The following is a 19,036-nucleotide window of genomic DNA, read 5'->3' as shown; positions in this document are numbered from 1 at the left end:
CTTTTAGAAATATTAAAAAATAAATTAGATTTTTTTTAACTCACGTTCATATAAATAAATGATATTCGATTTTCTTAAAAGTAACTCAAATGTAAAAACAAATTTTTCATTTAAAAAAAAAACATTTTCTACAATTTTCTAAATTTTCAGTTAAAATGAAATTCTATCGATTAGAATAAAAAAAGTACAAAAATTTTGCAAAGAAAAACAGGAGAAATTGTTTATAAAAAATTATATATATTTTGTTGATAAATGAAATAAATCCTTACCACTTCTTGATCACTCATATCGTCATCTTCCATCGATATAATTGGTTTTTGAACAGTTGGAAGACCAGGACTGCTTTCGCCAAGACTCGCATTATGTTTCGGTGACGACGTCGTCAAAAAACTGTAGCTCTAAAAATAAGAAACGCAGCATTAGCACATAAGTTAATGAAAAATATATTCACAACTCTTTATCGTTGACATATTTTATTAATTTCGTTTGATTCAATTTGTTTTTCACAAAATTAGTCATTAATACTTTTTTCAAATAATGAAAAAGATTTTTTTTTAATAAAGAAAAAAGATTTTAGAAATACAGAATTTAGAAAAAAAAAATTTGAACAAAAATATTTCTAAAATAAAAAATCCAGCTATTAAAATTAGAAAAGATTTTTTTTTATTGGCGATTTTTTTCATTTCATTAAAAATGTTCATCCACAATCTTTTAAATATAATTTTTAATAAAGAATAATTATTATATCTACAAATTTCGATATTTAAAAATTTCGATATTCGAAATTTCGATATTTAAAACAAAGTATTTATACGGTTTTTAATTTATTTTTAATTACTAAACTATATAATTTAGTTAAGTAACCGAGATTTTGACAGTTCTTAATATCAATATTATAATTTTAATTTAATATCAATTTTATTTATTTAACTTAATAATAAAATAAAAAAATAAACTTGACAATAAACATCTAATTTAATTGAAAAAATTAATAATTTTGTAATAAAAGGACCTAAATACGTATTTCCGTATTTTTATTACAAAGTATTAGTTAAAAAACTCGTTTTAACAAAAAAGCTAATTAACTGTTTTTAAATTGAAATAAACATTTCTTAAAAAATGTGATTAGAAATAAAATAATTGAGGGTTCACGGGCAATAAGGGGACGCGCAGGCTTTTCGTTAACCCCTCGCGCAGCCGCAGAATCGCTGTACGCGGGGACTTTCACTTCCATGCGTATCCCCTTATTGCACGTGAACCCTCAATTTTCCATAAATGATCAAAATTCAAGAATTAAATTTTTTGAAAAGTTTCTTTAATTAATTTGACAATTAAATTTAATATTTAAATTTTTAAAAAATGTTCTTAAGTAACAAATTCTAAACTTAAAATTTTGAGATTCTTATCACCAGAGAAAATATTATAGTTATTATGAATAAATGTTTCCTTGAAACTTACATCGTTTAATCCGGAAGATATCGAATTATTAGAACTGGGAGGATAAGGAGGAGGTGGAGTTCCTGGAGGTGTGATGTGAGGAGGATCATCCAGGTCGATTCCACTATGACGTCCATGTCTCGGAGGAGAGAGATCTTTCATCGATTCCGAAGCAATCAATAATCTACTGGCTTCCGCGGGCGATATCATCGTCGTACTTAATTGTTCGGGGCTCGACTTCGTTCGATGATGCTTATTGAGTGAACTTGGCGATCCTAAATGCGCTCCCTGCGACAACTATACAGTTTTTTTTCATTATTCAATTTTTATTCTAATTTAGAAAAAATTTATAATAAACAAATTATTATTAGGTACTCCATACATTTTCTCATTCATTATATTAAAATTCACAATAATTCAAATTAAACATATTTCATAATAGAAAAAATATTAAAATTAGAATAATTTTCTCTTTTTTTAAGTAAAAGAATATTTAAAAATAATTAATAATTAAATTAATTAAATAATATATATTTAATTGAATAAATAAATTTTAATACCTAAATTAAATTTATTATACTAATTAAACAGGGAATTAAAATACATAGAAAAATCAAAAAAGATAAAAATCTGCAGAGATGAAAAATTTACTTATTTAAATATAATTATCTATAAAAAAAGAAATAAATTGAATTGAAATAAAACAATTGCACTCGATAATTGCAAAAAAATGTAATTCATCTAAAAACCAAATGTTATTGGATGACAGATGTTATTATATAAAAAATGGTAGAGAATCTAAGGACTGTAGTGTACAGGGAATAATGTTTAATTTTGAGTGAATTGTTAATGATATTCTTTTTACAAAATGTGTTTCACCTTATACCAACGAATTTACCATGATTTATTATTTACAAAATGTATTTATTCACAATGGACGCAAACTTCCTTCACATACCTGAGTAAATAAAAAAAAATTAATCGCATTGAGAACGAAAAAAGTAAAAACCTATACGAACTATAGTATTGCACGAAATTTTCTTTCTTGTAGCCCGTTTATTGCTATAATAGTCCTCAGATCGACTTTAAGGTCCAAAAAAAGTCGCTTTACTCTATGAAAGATAAAAAAATCAAAATAGTTGTTTATTTTATTCAGTGCTGTCACAAAAATATCGTTTTCAATTTCCCTGACCTTTCACTGATTTCTAAATTCAATTATTCAAAACTGCAATAATTTCGTTATGTAAATATTTTAAAAATTAGTATATAATTTTCTACAGGCATTAAAATTTAAAAAATTTCAATTTCAAATCTTCTAAAATGAAATTATTTCCAAATGTTACAACAGTAATTTCCCAAAATTCAATTATTCTTTTAAATTTTTAACTAAAATTCCTCTCTAAATGAAGTATTTTTAATAATTTTATGAAAGCTCTTCGAGAATTCAATTTTTCAAAAAAAAAAAGTTTACTCAGAAATTTAATTGTTTTTGTTATAGGTATATTTAAAAATTGTTCAATTAAACATTATATGTATTAAGAAATTCAACTAATTTTACAAAAATTTAAATAAACAATTTATAATTCAAGTTATAAAAATTTTATTTTTACAAAAATTTCAATTTGAAACCTTTTTAAACTTAATTATCTATAAAAATTTCTACTAAAACTCTTCCAATACTCAAGTATTTTCAAGAATTTTTAATTAAACCTCTTTTAGTAATCAAATGTTTCATAATTTTCCGAAAGTTCTTCAAGAATTTAATTATTTAAATATAAGAATTAAATTTTTTATAATGATTGTAACTATATGATAATTCATGATTTGTTTCAAAAAGATATTAATATAAATTATTGACAAAAATAAACCGAAAAAATTTTATTTTTAAACAAATTTTGAAATCATAGTTTTAAATAGATTTTTAACTAATTTTTCAAAGATAAAAAATATTTCAATTTGGCTAAGTGCAGGTATAGTCGGACAGTTTACTTATTTTAAAGAATACACTGGACGAATGTGTAAAGTTTCTATTTTAGGAAAATAGAATTTTACAAAATAATTAACCAAGAAATATTTTATTCATTATTTTAAAAATCATAGTGTCCGACTATAGATGCAAACCATTTTCGAGTAGCGCAATGAGTAGCACAAAGTTTTGTTGATAATTAAAATTATAAATATCATGAATTATAGGATTTAAATATTATATTATTAACTTCTAACAAGCTTTAATTCAATTTTCCAGCAGGAAATAATTAAAAAATTATCTTTCTTACTTTATAAATAAAAAATGTTTGACTAATGTTATGTATATTAATATAGAAAAAAGTGTCCGACTACTGAAGCATTTGTAATTTTTCATTGAAATGCATATATTTTATTAAATACTCAAGTATTTGGAACAAATTTATATGATTTTTAATCCTGAAGAACTCCTTTAATTGATAATGTGCATATAAATACAGTAGTTATTTGTTGTTTCAAGAAAAAAAGCATAATATTAGATCGTATCCTTAAGTGTCCGACTACTAGTGCATTTACCCTATATAGAATTGAAAAACTTTCTAAATAATTGGAATTTAGTAAAAATTTTCAGAAATAATTGAATTTATTTAAAAAACTTTTGGAAAATATTAAAAATAATCAAGTTTTTTAAAAGATGTAATTACAAATATGAAAAAACAATTTTTCTCCAAAATTTTAATAGTTCATTTTTTCAATTTTAATTTACTTTTTTTTAAATAATTTAATTTTAAAAAATTATGATAACACAATTTTATTCGAAATAGTTTTTTTTAAAATATTGTAATCCAACTTTCTGAAATAATTGAGTTTTTTAAAACAATTTTTGAACAATTTAAAAAACTAATCAATTTTTTGAAGAATTTTAATTAAAATTTTCGGAAATAATTTAATCTTTGAACAATTTAAAAAATTAATCAACTTTTTGAAGAAATTTAATTAATTGAATTGAATTACGTAAAAATAACTTAATTTTTATTTAAATTTTACAAAATTTAAATTATTTAAGATAAGATAGCGCCAAAATTTTCATCTATATAAAGTAATTAGATTAAATCTTTGAGAAAATTATTTTTATAGTAATTTTTTTGCTAGAAATTATTTACGTTCAACGTTAAAAAATTCTTATTTCAATGTAATTATCCCATTTTTATTTCTTATTGTTTTTAAAAATGTTATTCAATTTCTAAAATATTTTTAAAAGTTGTAAATTAATTTTTTGTTTTTTAATTTTTAAAAATTATGTTAAAAATAATATTTTTTAATCGAAAAAAACAGCTTTGAAAATGGTAAAATTAAAAATTTTGAGCTCTCGAAAATTACAATTTACAACAATGATTCTGTCAGAGATTTAAATTAATTACTTCATATACCTATAACTAAAAATTTCAACGCAGTCTCCCCTTCAAAACATTTTAATTATATATAATTAAAATTTATTTTATATCAAGAAAGTGTTATTTTGTTTGAAAATAAGTCGAAAAAAGGCATAATATCCGAGGCCTGCTATAAATAAACAAACAAATAAATAATTGAAATAGTATAAAAATAAAAAAAATGATTAATTATTTATACATGTAACGTTATTTAATTTTAAATAATAAGAATAAATAAAAAGAAAAATAGAAAAATAGAAAAATAAAAGAATTGACTAATTATACGTAAATAAATAAAAAATAAAGATAAGCTTGCCGATCGTTATCACCTCGAATCACGATTATCGTATCAAGCACACCATTTTTCTTATTATGATTATTAATATTAAAAAACGTTTCAACTGTTCAAGCACCCCTATTATGAACTCTGTAATTAACCCCTGTTTATTTGCTGATAAAATCGTGGAAAATGTAAATTTTTTCTTCCTCTTCTCCTCTTTTTTTGACAAGAGTTACTGTCACGAGAGCGATTAAACTACTTACAGAGTAAGGTATGCCATGACCGGTGGTGGGAGGCATTATATGTGACAGCAGTTGTCGCTCCAGCTGGACTGTGTTGTGCGTGTTTGAAGTGGGTGGTAGTGGACGAGGTGGCAGTGGGGGTGGGGAAAGACTTTGCATGGAGAGAGATTTTCGGGAAGGTAAGGGTGGCGGTATATCACAGCAACGGCTGCTCGAGGGTAAGTCAAGAACCGCCAAATGACTTGGGGAAGATGAAGTGTTTGTTACCGAGCAAAGCTGTAAGACACAACACAAAAGCATTGTTAAACAATGTTAGCTAAAAAAAGCCTACACGAACAAACAAACGCAATTGTACACAAACACACTGACACCTTCTTTATTTTACTTAATTGCTACACAACTTTTTTCCTCCCTTCTTAAACTAAAACGTATGAATGCTCCCTAAAAATCATTGATTCGAATTTTCAAAATTATATATTTTCAATTCATTTCGAAAAACAGGCCTCGGATCAACTTTAAGGTGCACAGGAGAGTCGTTTTAGCCGATTCAAAGTTCAAAAAATTTCTAAAAAGTCGTTTATTTTATACGTGATTGAGGTATCCGGTCATTTTCCCGAATCGAATTTCTCGAATGCCGCTGGACCGAATGTAAAAAATTCCGAATAACCAAAATAAAATAAAAATTTTTATTACCAATGAAGGATTTATTGCAATCAATTTTTACAAAAGTGAACGTGTACAATTTATAAATATGTGTGTAAATAAATAAAATAAATATAAAAAATTGTTCAATTAACTCGAGAATTTTTTTTGTTTAAAAAAAAGTTAATCTTATATATATCCTAATTTTCTAAAAATTTCTAAATTTAATAATTTTGTTAAATAAATATTTGAATAGGTTCTTATTGTTATTTACATTTCCACAGAAATTAAAATTTTTTAAATTTCAGTTTCCTAAGTTAATTATATTAAATAATTTTAAGAAATTTCTTCAAGAATTAAATAATTTAAGTACAAAAATATAATTTTTCAATAAGATTTTTATAAGGTGAAAAAGAAAATTTAAGAATTGTAGGTCCAGATCAAAGAACCGGTTATAATTTTTTAAGACTTAAAATTTTCCCTTTTTAAATAAAAAAAAGGATTTAAAATTTCAATTTTTTTAAGCATTTTGTATTTGTATGAATATTAGAAAAAAGTTCATCTAAAAATAAAAATTTAAAACTTTAAAACTTTAGGGCGCCGAAAAAATTTTTTTGGTTGATTCGTGAATACGAAAAAAGTCGACAAAGTAGTTTATTTTATTCAGAGTTGCTACAAAAATTAAATTTTTTATTTTCCTGGTTTTTCTATGATTTATAGAAAATTCTTTTAACTTTATTCACTTATATTCCAATAATAATAGCTTCAATTCTAAGTTTTTATAAAATTTAATTATTTTTAAATAATTTTTTCAAAAAACACTGTTACTTTGAAAAATTATGATGAAATTTTTAAAAACAAACAATTTCTTTCAATAATAAAAAATTAGTTATTTCTAAAAATTACGACTGTAATTTTAAAATTCAAATAATTTCTAGATTTTTCAACTAAATTTATACAAAAGTTTAATAATTTTTTAAAATAAGTTGAAGTCTTCAAATAATTTTTATTTAAAATCTACTAAAGTTTAATTATTTCTAAACACTGTTATTGTAACTTCTCCAAAATTCAATTATTTTAAAGAATTTTCAAATAAAATTTTTCTCTAAATCAATTATTTTTCATAAATTTTAGAAAGTTCTTCATAGGTTTTAGTTTAAAAAAATAGAAAGTACACTTAAAATTCGTCTAAAATTTAATTGTTTTCTATTCAATATTGCGTAATTTCATTTATTCTAAAGCTGTGCAGCCGTACCGATATTTCCCGACGGCAGTGTAAGTTTTTTTTATAATTTTTAAGTAAATTTACTCGAAATTTAGGTTTCCAAAAATTTTAATCTTTTAAAATTTAATTATTTCTAAAAATGTTTACTGTAACTTCCAATATTCAACTATTTTTACAAATTTTAACTAAACTTCTTTTCTAAATTAATTACATATTTTTAATAATTTTCAGAAAGTTCTTCGAGAATTAAATGATTTAAAACCAAACATTCAATTTTTTTGTTTAATTTCAAAAAAGTCTAACTCAAAAATAAATTTTTAAAAATATTAAATATATTAAAGTTTTTAAATTTGTTTCAATGAGTTCATAATTTACAATTATCACTGTAAAAAATTGTCAAATTGGAACAAAGGAGTTTCGAATCAAAGCCGTTTTTTGGTATTATAATAAAATAAATAAAGGTTTAGTACCTAAAATTGATTCCAAAATAATATCAATTTATTGTTGTAATTTGCCAATTTTTTTACAGCGAGGACAAAAATCTGTTTTTTGCGCATAAAGACTTGCAAAACGAAAATTTTTTCTAGCGAATTTTTCCAGATCGTTGAAATTGCATTTATAATAATTTTAAATTTTTCATTTTTTTTAAATTTCAATTTTGCTAAATTATAATATATTACAATTGGCAAAATTGAAACTTTAAAAAAAATATTTGAATACGGTTAAATCAAAATGAAATAAATCAATCAATAATTTAGAAAATCTGACCATCGTAGGAATTTTTAAAACTTCGTTTAATTGAAAAATTCTATATTGGAAAATTACCGTTAAATGTTAATTCTAATTTTTTTTTATAAAATTTAACTAAATAAAAGTTTGGGCCCTGTAAAATTCGAAATAATGAGTTTTTTTAGGGAATATTCATGCTCTCTGTTAAATCCCTAGCTCCCTTTGACAATCTCCGATAAATCTATTTCTAGTCTATAATGTTAGATGAGTCAGTCTTCAAATTTAAGATGTAGCTCAAGTTTGGCAATGTTAATCCTTTCCTAACACAAAGTTGTCTCATTTGACCCTATTTTTGTACACAGTGTAAGAAATAAATATACTTAGTTTTACAATCATTCAAAACATAACAATTTCGACACTCAATTTTCTCAAGAAATCCAAATAAAAATTTTAATCATTGAATTTTATTAGCGTAATATTGATCTATCATTTATAATAATTACAAAAGTCAGTAACAATAAAAAAATGTTAATGATAAAATATAATTTTAATCCGTTTAATGTAAGTAAATTTAAATTTAAAATAATAACACCATTTACAGTAAATTAATATTTAATAAAAATGATAAATTACTTAATTTCAGACTTGGATTTTTTCAATATTATCAATAAACAAAGGTTTGAAAAACAGTTTTTGATTTTGTATATTTTTTCGATTTTAAAACATTGTAAACTTGAACTACATCAAAATTAAGCAAAGTGATGTGTTTAAAATAAAAGTTTATTGTTTAACGATTGTTTCAAAGCTTATTTACAAGTGCCAAATCTCCCTTCGAATTTTACGTGTAATAAACCGCACCAATATTAATAACCTTGTAGTTGTCAACTGAAACGGAAATTATATTTCGTTTCCAAACTCTGGAACGGAATTAAAAATTATATTTGATTCCATTTCAAACCCAAAAAAAAACAAAAAAAATTAAAAATGTTATTTGATTCTAGTTTAAAGTAATGTATCAGTTCGTAACAAAAAAAAATTTCTTGTTAAAAAAAGAGAAAATTTATCTTATTCAATAAGAAATAATTAATAAGGGATAATGAAAAATCATGAGATAATTTTTTTATCGACACCGGAATTTGATTTTTAATTCCAGTTCGGTTTTGAAGAGGAATCGATTTTTTTTTTAATTCAGTTCCGTTTTCTTTTTTGTGAAAATATGGAAAATATAAACAAATACGTACATGATCATTGTTCGATACGGCTTTGAGTCTTTCTTGTAAGACCCGAACTCTTCGTTCAGCTCCATTTAATTCAGTTTGTAATGACGCGATGCTGTTGGAGTTTCCAGCTCCGACTTTGGCTAGTTCACTGCGAAGTTTGTCTACATAGCTTTGCTCCTTTTCCAACATTAATTGAATTGTATGCACTTTTGCAGTCTCTAGTTCACGCTTCTTTTCGTGCTGTAAAAAAGAAATACAATATTCAATTATTCAATTCAATCAAAAATCTTTTAAAATACGATAAAATCAAATTTTCCTAAAGTTCTGAACGTTGAAATGAAAGACATTTTCCTTCTATTCAAATATTTTGAAAAATTAAAATTTTGTACTAAATTTATATTTAAATAAATAAAAAATATAAAAAATAACGTAAATTAAACAATTTTATTTACTTAAGAAATAATTTTGCTAATGAACAAAATAATTTTTTCCAACAAACATTCGTTCATTTGAGCATTAAAATTTTTAAAATAAGTGCGCTTGAAATAAATATGAAATAATTCTACAATAACAATTCGAAAAGAAAAACAATATAAGAAACTATTGATTAATTCAAATTGATCGATAAATTTATTACTTAATAGAGTTCGCAAATGGAACTTGATTAAGAGAATTAAGCACTTTAAAAAAATTAAGCAATTAAGATATAAGATTGTTCATTATCAATTTGAAAAGAATTACAGAAAAGATTTCGGAAATTTTATTATCAAAGATCATTTTCAATATCGAATTGATTATTCAACGTATAATTAAAATTATCAACTTTCTACTTTAAGGATTTCTAGATTTTGTTTGTTTACATTACCTTTTGCAAAGAAATACTTTATTGCCAATAAATGCAACGTCCTTTCAAAAATAAAAAAGCATAATATATATTAAAGAAAACAGCAAATAAAGAATAAGAAAGTTTTATTATATAGTAAAACACATGCGTAAAATATTAATTTCTATATACTTTTCTTTCACTTTACAAAAATTTATCTTTACTTCTCTAAATAAAAAAAAGTAATGAACAACAAAATTTTACTCTGAAAATACTTTCTTTTCATTGAAAAATTAAATTGAAAGCTAAAAATTAAATTTTTAAGACTAATTAAAAAAATGTTTAATTAACATAAAACTCTACAAAAATGCCCATAAGGAGAAAAAAATATAAAAATGATAATTTCAAATATGAAAAAGTGTAAGAAGCAGAAGAATAATTTTTATCAGTAAATACCCTTAAATAAACAAGTCTGTTGTACCGGATACGTCATTTCATTAATGTCTTTGAGTACTACGCATCTACTGAAAAACTACTAACGACAAAAATATTATTCTTTTCCAAAAACTGATTTACAATTTATTGATTTTAAAAAAAAATCTATATATGTTTGTAGGAAAAAATCCCATAGTCTTGAATTTAAAAATTCAAAAAAGTGTTAAACAGAAATAATATCCAATTTTAAAGAGATATTAATGTATAAAAAGTTATGAAAATTGTAAAGAATTTTCAAAAATACATATTTCTCGTTAATTTATATTTCTGTTTACTAATGGCTCTGACTGACAGTGAAAAGTTTACTTCTATCAAGAAAAATATTTTAAACAAACGAAAATATATTTTTACGAATTAAAAAAAGCGTAGGCATTCATTTTTCCTGTAAATTAAAAATAAATTTTGGAAATTGAAAAAAAGTTTTCATTGAGAAAAATTTCTGCTAAACCGAATGCCCATTTTGAAGAATTTCTATTAAATCAAATTTTCGTTTGGAAGAATTTTTGCTAAACCGAATTTCTATTACATCGAATTTTCAATGAGAAAAATTGTTACTAATCCGAATTTCCATTTAGAAAAATTTCTATTAAATCGAATTTTCATTTACAAGAATTTGTTGCTAAATCAAATTTTTACTAAATCAAATTTCTATACCTATTTAATTGAATTTCCATTTCACAAAATATTTTATAGGCATAAATAATTTAAGATAAATAGAGATTTGGAAAAATATAAATTCTTCTCTGCAGAAATTTAGTTTAAAAGAATTCTTTTCAATAGAACTTTTATTAAATAAAATTAATAAAAAAGTTACTTAAGTCGATACCTCCATGTATTACAATCCTATCTTATGGTGAAGGTTAATACAGTCCTATCTTGCGGTAACGTTCTATACAGTTCTATCTTGAAGTGACCGTTTATACCATTCTATCTCAAATTTGCCAATTTTGCGTAAGAGCCAAATTAAAAGTAAATTCCATATTAAAAATATTAATGACAGTTTGATATTCATAAGATAATTTTTATGTAATTCTTTAAAGATTTTTCTATCATAATATACATAAATAAAACACAATTATATAAAATCAAGCCAAGAAAATGCATTCTTAATACGTCTACAAAGGTTAATTAACCTAATTTTATGACAGGTTAATATTTCACGGGATAGTGGAATGATAAAAATAATGTTGTTAGTTTTCTTGTTTAATTTTAATTATCAATTATTATTAGTTAAAATAAACGTATCATTTTTATGAGTTTTAAGTATAGATACAAATATTTAAATAAGTAAGTAAACGAGGTTTTGATTGTAGAAAATTTTTACACAAGTGAGAATACAAATAGAATAATAATAAAATAATTTAAAAATCTACATTATTTTACTTTAATAAACGTTGAAAACGTCACTCCAATATAGAATTAATAAGTATGTTTCAAGGATTATATTATACTAGTATTTTATTATATATTTCACAAACGATAACAAGATTATAAATTACAATATAATTATAATAATAAAAGTATCTGTAATATTAGTCAAAATAGTCAATCCGAGTCTGAATTCGAATGATCTCAATTTCTACGTCAGAACAAGTCTCTCCTGGTGTAAGAAAAGTTAAAATAAAGCAAAATTAACAGATAAAATAATCACTTTATAAATTTATATATTTTTATTATTATTCAGTAAAGAATTTTTTTCCTGATGGCATACTTAAATCCAAAGGGATATCCATTTTCTACCTTTTGTTCTTTTTTGCTTTTCTAACGCGATTATACGAATCACATGTGTATATTTTTTTTGACAGATACAAAAACAAAAGAAAGATAGAACACTTTTACTTGGAAGATAAAACTTGTTATTATTTCTAATTACTGTTTTTTATAAATATCCTAATTAATATAACTATTTTAGGTGTTACCATCTAATACAGAATATTTTCTTCTATAATTTTAGCAAAAAACTGAAAAATTGAAAATTTTGAGATAGAATGGTATAAACCGTCACTTCAAGATAGAACTGTATAAAACGTTACCGCAAGATAGGACTGTATTAACCTTCACCGTAAGATAGGATTGTAATACATGGAGGTATCGAAGTGTAAATTTTTTTAAAGCATTTATTTTTAATTGGAAATACTGTTAAATAAAATTTATATATTTCTCTAAACACATTCAGTTATTATAAAACATTTTGTAAAATGTGAATTCAGCCAAATAGAAATTTTCATGAACTGAAATTCGTCAAGCATGAAAATTGTAACAAACAGAGACTTCGAAAGAATGGAAAAAAATCAAAATTCCAAGTCGAAATTTTGAAAAATACAAATTATAGTAAACGATAAATTACACTGAATAAAAATTTTATCGAACGGAAAATTAGTTCCATTTTTCCAAATAACTTATCCAACTTTAAAAAAAATAACGGAAAATTTGCTTCATTTCCTGTTACTTTAGATTTGGCGCTTAATAAACACGTACATGAAGTATTTTATTCGACAATATAAAAATTTAATAAAAATAATAATAAAGAAATTCCTGCTTCCTTAAAAATAAGGAATAAAAAAGTGTTTCTCAGGAGGAAGGTACCGCAAATTTTAGTCAAGCGACCTTTTACAAAAAAGTATTTCTAAAATTTGTTAGAAAATTATTACATTATTGTTTTAAGCATATTTACGTTAATGGGATTCCATTTAAGCAAAGAATTTAAAAAAAAAAACAATGTAAAATAGATGAAATAGTAGCTAAATAAAATTGCGATTGCAAGATAAAATTTATTATTTATGAAAATAATTAAATTCCTAAAAAGAATTTTATAAAGATTTTTTAGAATAATTGATTTTTTTGCGAAAATTTTATGAAAATTGTATATTTTATAAAATTGAATTTCATTGAAAACTTTATTATTTATGAAAATAATTGAATTTCATCGAAGAATTTTATTAAAATTATATTTAAAATATTTGAATTCCCGCGAAGAATTTCATAAAAATTCTTTTAAATAATTGATTTTTTTCGAAAAAATTTAATGAACATTTTATTTTAAATAATTAAATGTGTGAAGCCTCGAATTCTTTTAAAAAATACACTTCTCCCGATCGTCTTACGGACTTTACGGACCAAAAATGAAAAATTACAGACCATTTACGGACAAAAATATAACCAATCCAAGTCAAATAAGAAAACATTTTACTTAAAACTATAAATTAAATTTTTCATAACTATAATACATATACAGATATCGATAAGTCCGAGTCTTCGACTCGGAGTGATCGATTTCTTCATGCTTTATAATAATTAAAGATGACCGAGTTATAAAATCATTACCAATTCAATTATTATTTTCAAGAATTTTCAACTAAAATTCTTTTTTAATAATTTTCGAAAAAGTTCTTTGACAATTTTCAAATCCATTTGTTTACAATATTCAATTTTACGAAATTTCAATTACACGTAAATTCTTCAATTAAATATATATTAGAAAATAAAAACTTGAAATAATTTCAAAAAAAACAGCAATTAAACTTTTTCAGAAAAATTAATTCCACATAATTCAATTATTAAAAATTCAAGCTCTAATACTTTTAATATTCAATTAAAATCTAACATTTTAACTAAAATCCATTTTTAAATCTATTTTTATTAGAAAATTCTACTAGATTTAAATTATTTAAATACAAAAAAAACAAATTTTTGAACAATTGCATGTTTCTTAAAATTGAATTCTCATAAAGAATTCGATTAAAATTGTATTTAAAATAATTGAAATTCTACAATGAGTTTTATTATTTATGAAAATAATTGAATTCCTAAAAAGAATTTTATTATTTACGAAAATAATTGAATTCCTGTAAAAATTTTATTATTTATGAAAATAATGGAATTATTGCTAAAAAATTTGTAAATAATTGAATTCCTGTGAAAGTTTTTATTATTTTATTAAATATTTAAAGGTTTGCGTACAATTTTATTAAATTTGTTTTAAATAATTGAATTCTTTTGGAAAATTTTATTAAAAAAGTAGATATGTATTAAAAATCATTGAATTGAGGAAAAAGTTTTGAAATCAATTGGAGTTTTGCCAAGAATTTTATTAAAATTTTTGAAAATAATTGAATTTCGGAGAAGAATTTAATTATTTCTAAAAATAATTGAAATTTTGACGATAATTTAAAAAAAATTTTGAAAATAATTGAATTTTTGCGAAGAATTTTATTACTTCTGAAAATAATTGAATTTCTGCAATCATTTGTAACTTCTCTAAAAGTTCTCCAAATTATATCGTACAATTAACTTTTCGTCTTTTCTCAATCAAATTATGGACCTTTTTTAAAAAAACTGACTTTTACGGACTTGAAGCAAATTTACGGACCTAGTTCGATCCCTGCAATTATTAAAAAATGTTTAAAGTAAGATATAGCACCTCATATACAGCTGTAAAAAAATACATGGGAAAAAAAATAATAAAAAAACGAGCTTACATTAACAACTGGTGTACTGGCAAAAAGCCTCCAAGTTCTCGGATTTCGTAACAAACGTGAAGGTGAATCAGGCGAGAATGAAGAAGCAGGGGAAAAATAAGAATCTAAGCGTGGAGATTTAGAAGTATTGTGATGATGATTATTATTATTATTTTCGTTGCTGTAGATATGAAAAGCAATGCCAGAATTCGTGCGATGATGATGATGATAGGGACTTACGTCGACGGGTTGTGGCCCAGTAATGCGATCGGTACACGATACACCTCCAGCTGGTGCGGTAAATGCCCTGTGGAGGGATGTGGCAGGTTGCGAAGGTGATACCATTGTACCCACTGTGGTGATACCAACTGGATGATGATAATGATGCTGTTGTTGTTGTTGTTGTTGCTGTTGTCCCGGATGATCGCCTGGTAAACCCGATGCTCCAGAACTCACTGGTTTTTGTTGCACTGTCAAAACCACTTCTGTCGAGGCTGCAAAAATTAAAAAAGTTATTTTAATAAATATCAAAAATACATATTTGAGGCATTCCATGTCAAGTGATCCAGGTGGAGAAAAATTTTTCTCCAATCGTAGCAAAACTTGGGGCTTTTGTAGTACTAATAGATAGTAATTTTTCGTGAAAATATTTTTTTACCTAGTCCAATATTTTCCGAGGGGGAGGGGGTTAAATTTTTGGGTTTTTCAGTACAATGCTTATTTCGATAATTTTTTACTCTTAAACTATTAAACATAAAAATTTGGCAAGGTACATTTTGGAAAGGTTTTTTCATGCTCTTTCGATTGAAAATAAGCATTTAAAAAAAAAATTTTTTTTTGACCCAAAAAAATCAAAATTAAAAATAAATTTTAATTTTTTGGAAAAAAGGTCCCATTTTTTTTTTTTTTTTTTTTTTTTTAACGAAAGCTGAGGTTTTTTCCTAAAAGGACATATAAATGAAAAAGTGGGACAAGAATGTTTAAACATTGAAAAACAGAGGTTTCTACTCTCTAAACCCGGTTTTTAGCTCTGTTTACGAGAAAATTCATTTTTTCAATGTTTAAACATTCTTGTCCCACTTTTTCATTTATATGTCCTTTTAGGAAAAAACCTCAGCTTTCGTTAAAAAAAAAAAAAAAAAAAAAAAAATGGGACCTTTTTTCCAAAAAATTAAAATTTATTTTTAATTTTGATTTTTTTGGGTCAAAAAAAAATTTTTTTTTTAAATGCTTATTTTCAATCGAAAGAGCATGAAAAAACCTTTCCAAAATGTACCTTGCCAAATTTTTATGTTTAATAGTTTAAGAGTAAAAAATTATCGAAATAAGCATTACACCGTAAGACACCTGGATCACTTGACATGGAATGCCTCATTTACGTATTTACGTAAACTTCCTAAAGAGCCGAGGACTTTTAAAATACGTTTTCTCTAATACTTCTAGGAGATAAGAAAAAATGTACTCTATGAACTTTATTTCTCAATCCCTTGAGAATCAATTTATTTCTTTATTAAGCGCGAATTTTGATTTTTAAACAAGCTTTTCAGGGAAAGATATCAAGTTATTTTTTATTTGATGACCAGTATTCTTTAATAAATTATTTTTATTAATTATTCAAAAAGTTCTTTGAGAATTTTCAAATGCATTTGTTTACAATTCAATTTTACGAATAATTTTAAAAAAATTTAAATTAACTTTTTTAAAAAAATTAATTCTACAGAATTGTCAGTTAAAAGTACGAAAAATTCAAATTTTTAAAGATTTTAATTTGAAACCTTTTCAAAATTCTATTATTTATAAAACTTCACGTTATAATGCTTTTAATATTCAATTATTATTTAAAATGTTAACTGAAAGTGAAATTTTAAATCAATTTTTATTAGAAAAATCTACGAGAATTCAATTATTTAAATATCTACAAAAATAAATAATTTATTGAATACTTGAATTTTTCTAAAAATTCAATTCTCAGAAAGAATTTTATGTTATCAATAAATTTTTAAATAATTGAAATCTTTCGACGAATTTTTATTTTTATTTTCTATTTATTAATAATAAATTTTAATAAAATTTTTAAGAATAATTACATTTTTCGAGAAATTTGATTAATATTGTATTAAAAATAATTGAAATTCTTGGTTGAGTTTTATTATTTATGAAAATAATTTAATTCCTAAAAAGAATTTTATTATTTATGAAAATAATGGAATTATTTTTAATAATTAATTAAATAAACACTTAAAAATGTAACTAATTTCAGAAGAATTTGAATTATTACAATTTTTCAAAAATATAAGTTCTTTAAAATTTTTAATTAAGTTCATTGAAAATCGAAATTTTATAAAATATTTCAAGTTTAAACCTTTAGAAATTCATCTTTTAATGGAAACTTAAAATTCAATTAATTTTGAAATATTTAAGTAAAATTATTTATTAAATAATTTCTAACGTCTAAATAATAATTGTATGATAGTTCTTTAAGAGTTATATTAAAATTTAAAAATAAATTATTGTCAGAAATAGAAAAAATTGAAGGTTCTGTATTAGAATTCGTGGTGATTTCTTAGTTTATGAGGCAAACAAAAAAGACACAAAAATTTAGGATTTTCTTATAAAATCTAAAAATTTTACTTTTTCTAGTACTTTTAATAAAAATCCCTGACTTTCCCCCGATTCCCCTGAACAATTCAACTTTTCCTGACTTTCCCTTGAATTCTCTGACCTGTAGCAACCCTAAAAAATTAATAAAATAAAAAAATGAACTAAAACTAAAAAAAATCTAAAATTTTCGTTACAACATTTCTTTTGTTCTTGTAATATTTGCTTAGCAAATTTATTAATAATAATCATTGAAATAATAAAAAAACGAGCTTAATAATAATTATTACATCCGTGTTGTTATTTTCTGAAGAACAAAAATTTCAAAAAAAAATTACATGAAATAAATTAGTAAATTTTTACACAATTTTCTTTGTAATTATTATTGTAATTTCAACATTGCTTCTCGCACACAATACACGTGGGACAAAAAATTATTAATTTACAAGAGAAAATGACAAAAAATAACCTTAATTAATAAAATTAATTAATTTAGACGAAAAAAAATCGAGGCCAAAATAATTTCCTGTATAATGTAATCAAGTCACTAACTTTTATTAATCGCATTCCTCTCTATTACTGATAATTTAATTAGTGATTTGAAAACACAATTATTCGTCTTTGTATCTCGATAAATTATCGTCGCACACTGCGATTAGAAGATGAGTAATGAAAAATATTTCAAGTACTCTATATAGTGAAAAAAGAAAACGAATTTTTAATTTTACATTTTTCTTCCTTTCTTCAGGAACAAAATAATTATTTTTAGACAAAAATTACGATTTTTTCAAAGTACCCAAAAATCAATGGTTATTTTTTTACTCTTTCGGCCAGTGTCAATTTTTAATTTTTAATTTAAATAATAAAAATGTATTTTCGTTAAAACAAGAAGAATTTAAAATTAATTAAAATTGAATGAACCATAAATTTGAGAAATTTTAAAACTGTTTTTTCGATGCAACAAAAGGAATGCATATTCATGTATATATTTGCTGGAATCATATCACTATATATATAAAATTGCGCATATATGTATAAAGTTTCATGCCCTAAATACCGGGTTGAGTAATTTTCGCGAGATTTCGACTATACACTGAAAAAAAAAGTTCATTGAATCAAGTAAATGCATTTTCTTGACCTGATTTATTTGAAACAAACCCATATTTTCTTATTGGAAGAAATTTATTTTCTTGTGTCAAGTAATTTTGAGCATTGATCAAAGTTATTGAAATAAGAAAATATGGGTTTGACATAAGTAAATATCTTACTGTTTCAAACGAACTGTTTTACATGCGCCAAGTCTCGAAAAAGTATTGAATCAAGAATATCATGTTCTCACGTCAAGTAATTTACCTTGAGTCATTTGGTATCTTGAGTCAAATAATTTTTTTATTTCCTTTAAAGCAACTATTTATTTCATCCAACACCCATAGTCTTGAGCCAAGAAAATGGGAAGATTAATACAAGTTAATAATTGTTTCAACTCAATT

The 19,036-nt window shown here is 23.3% G+C and overlaps 1 protein-coding gene across 4 annotated transcripts in view; it reads right to left on the bottom strand.

The window, feature by feature from the left end:
- The window catches only part of LOC122504633 (rho guanine nucleotide exchange factor 12), a 183,839-nt gene that overhangs the window by 95,414 nt on the left and 69,389 nt on the right, over window positions 1-19,036 (bottom strand). For 2 of the 4 annotated variants that reach the window (XM_043615817.1, XM_043615818.1), the window contains 5 exons: window positions 14,970-15,442; window positions 9,195-9,413; window positions 5,379-5,633; window positions 1,459-1,734; window positions 270-398 (listed from right to left, as the gene is read on the bottom strand). In XM_043615817.1, the coding sequence (XP_043471752.1) occupies window positions 270-398; window positions 1,459-1,734; window positions 5,379-5,633; window positions 9,195-9,413; window positions 14,970-15,442 (1,352 nt within the window). The remainder of the gene's footprint in view (window positions 1-269; window positions 399-1,458; window positions 1,735-5,378; window positions 5,634-9,194; window positions 9,414-14,969; window positions 15,443-19,036) is intronic. The other 2 variants (XM_043615819.1, XM_043615820.1) reach the window with 2 other exon arrangements.

Source organism: Leptopilina heterotoma, unplaced genomic scaffold (genome assembly GCF_015476425.1).
Source record: "Leptopilina heterotoma isolate Lh14 unplaced genomic scaffold, ASM1547642v1 Lhet_307, whole genome shotgun sequence".
In the NCBI taxonomy this organism is placed as follows: domain Eukaryota; kingdom Metazoa; phylum Arthropoda; class Insecta; order Hymenoptera; family Figitidae; genus Leptopilina; species Leptopilina heterotoma.
Note: the sequence above shows the minus strand (reverse complement) of the source record. Positions and strands in the feature narration are given on the sequence as shown.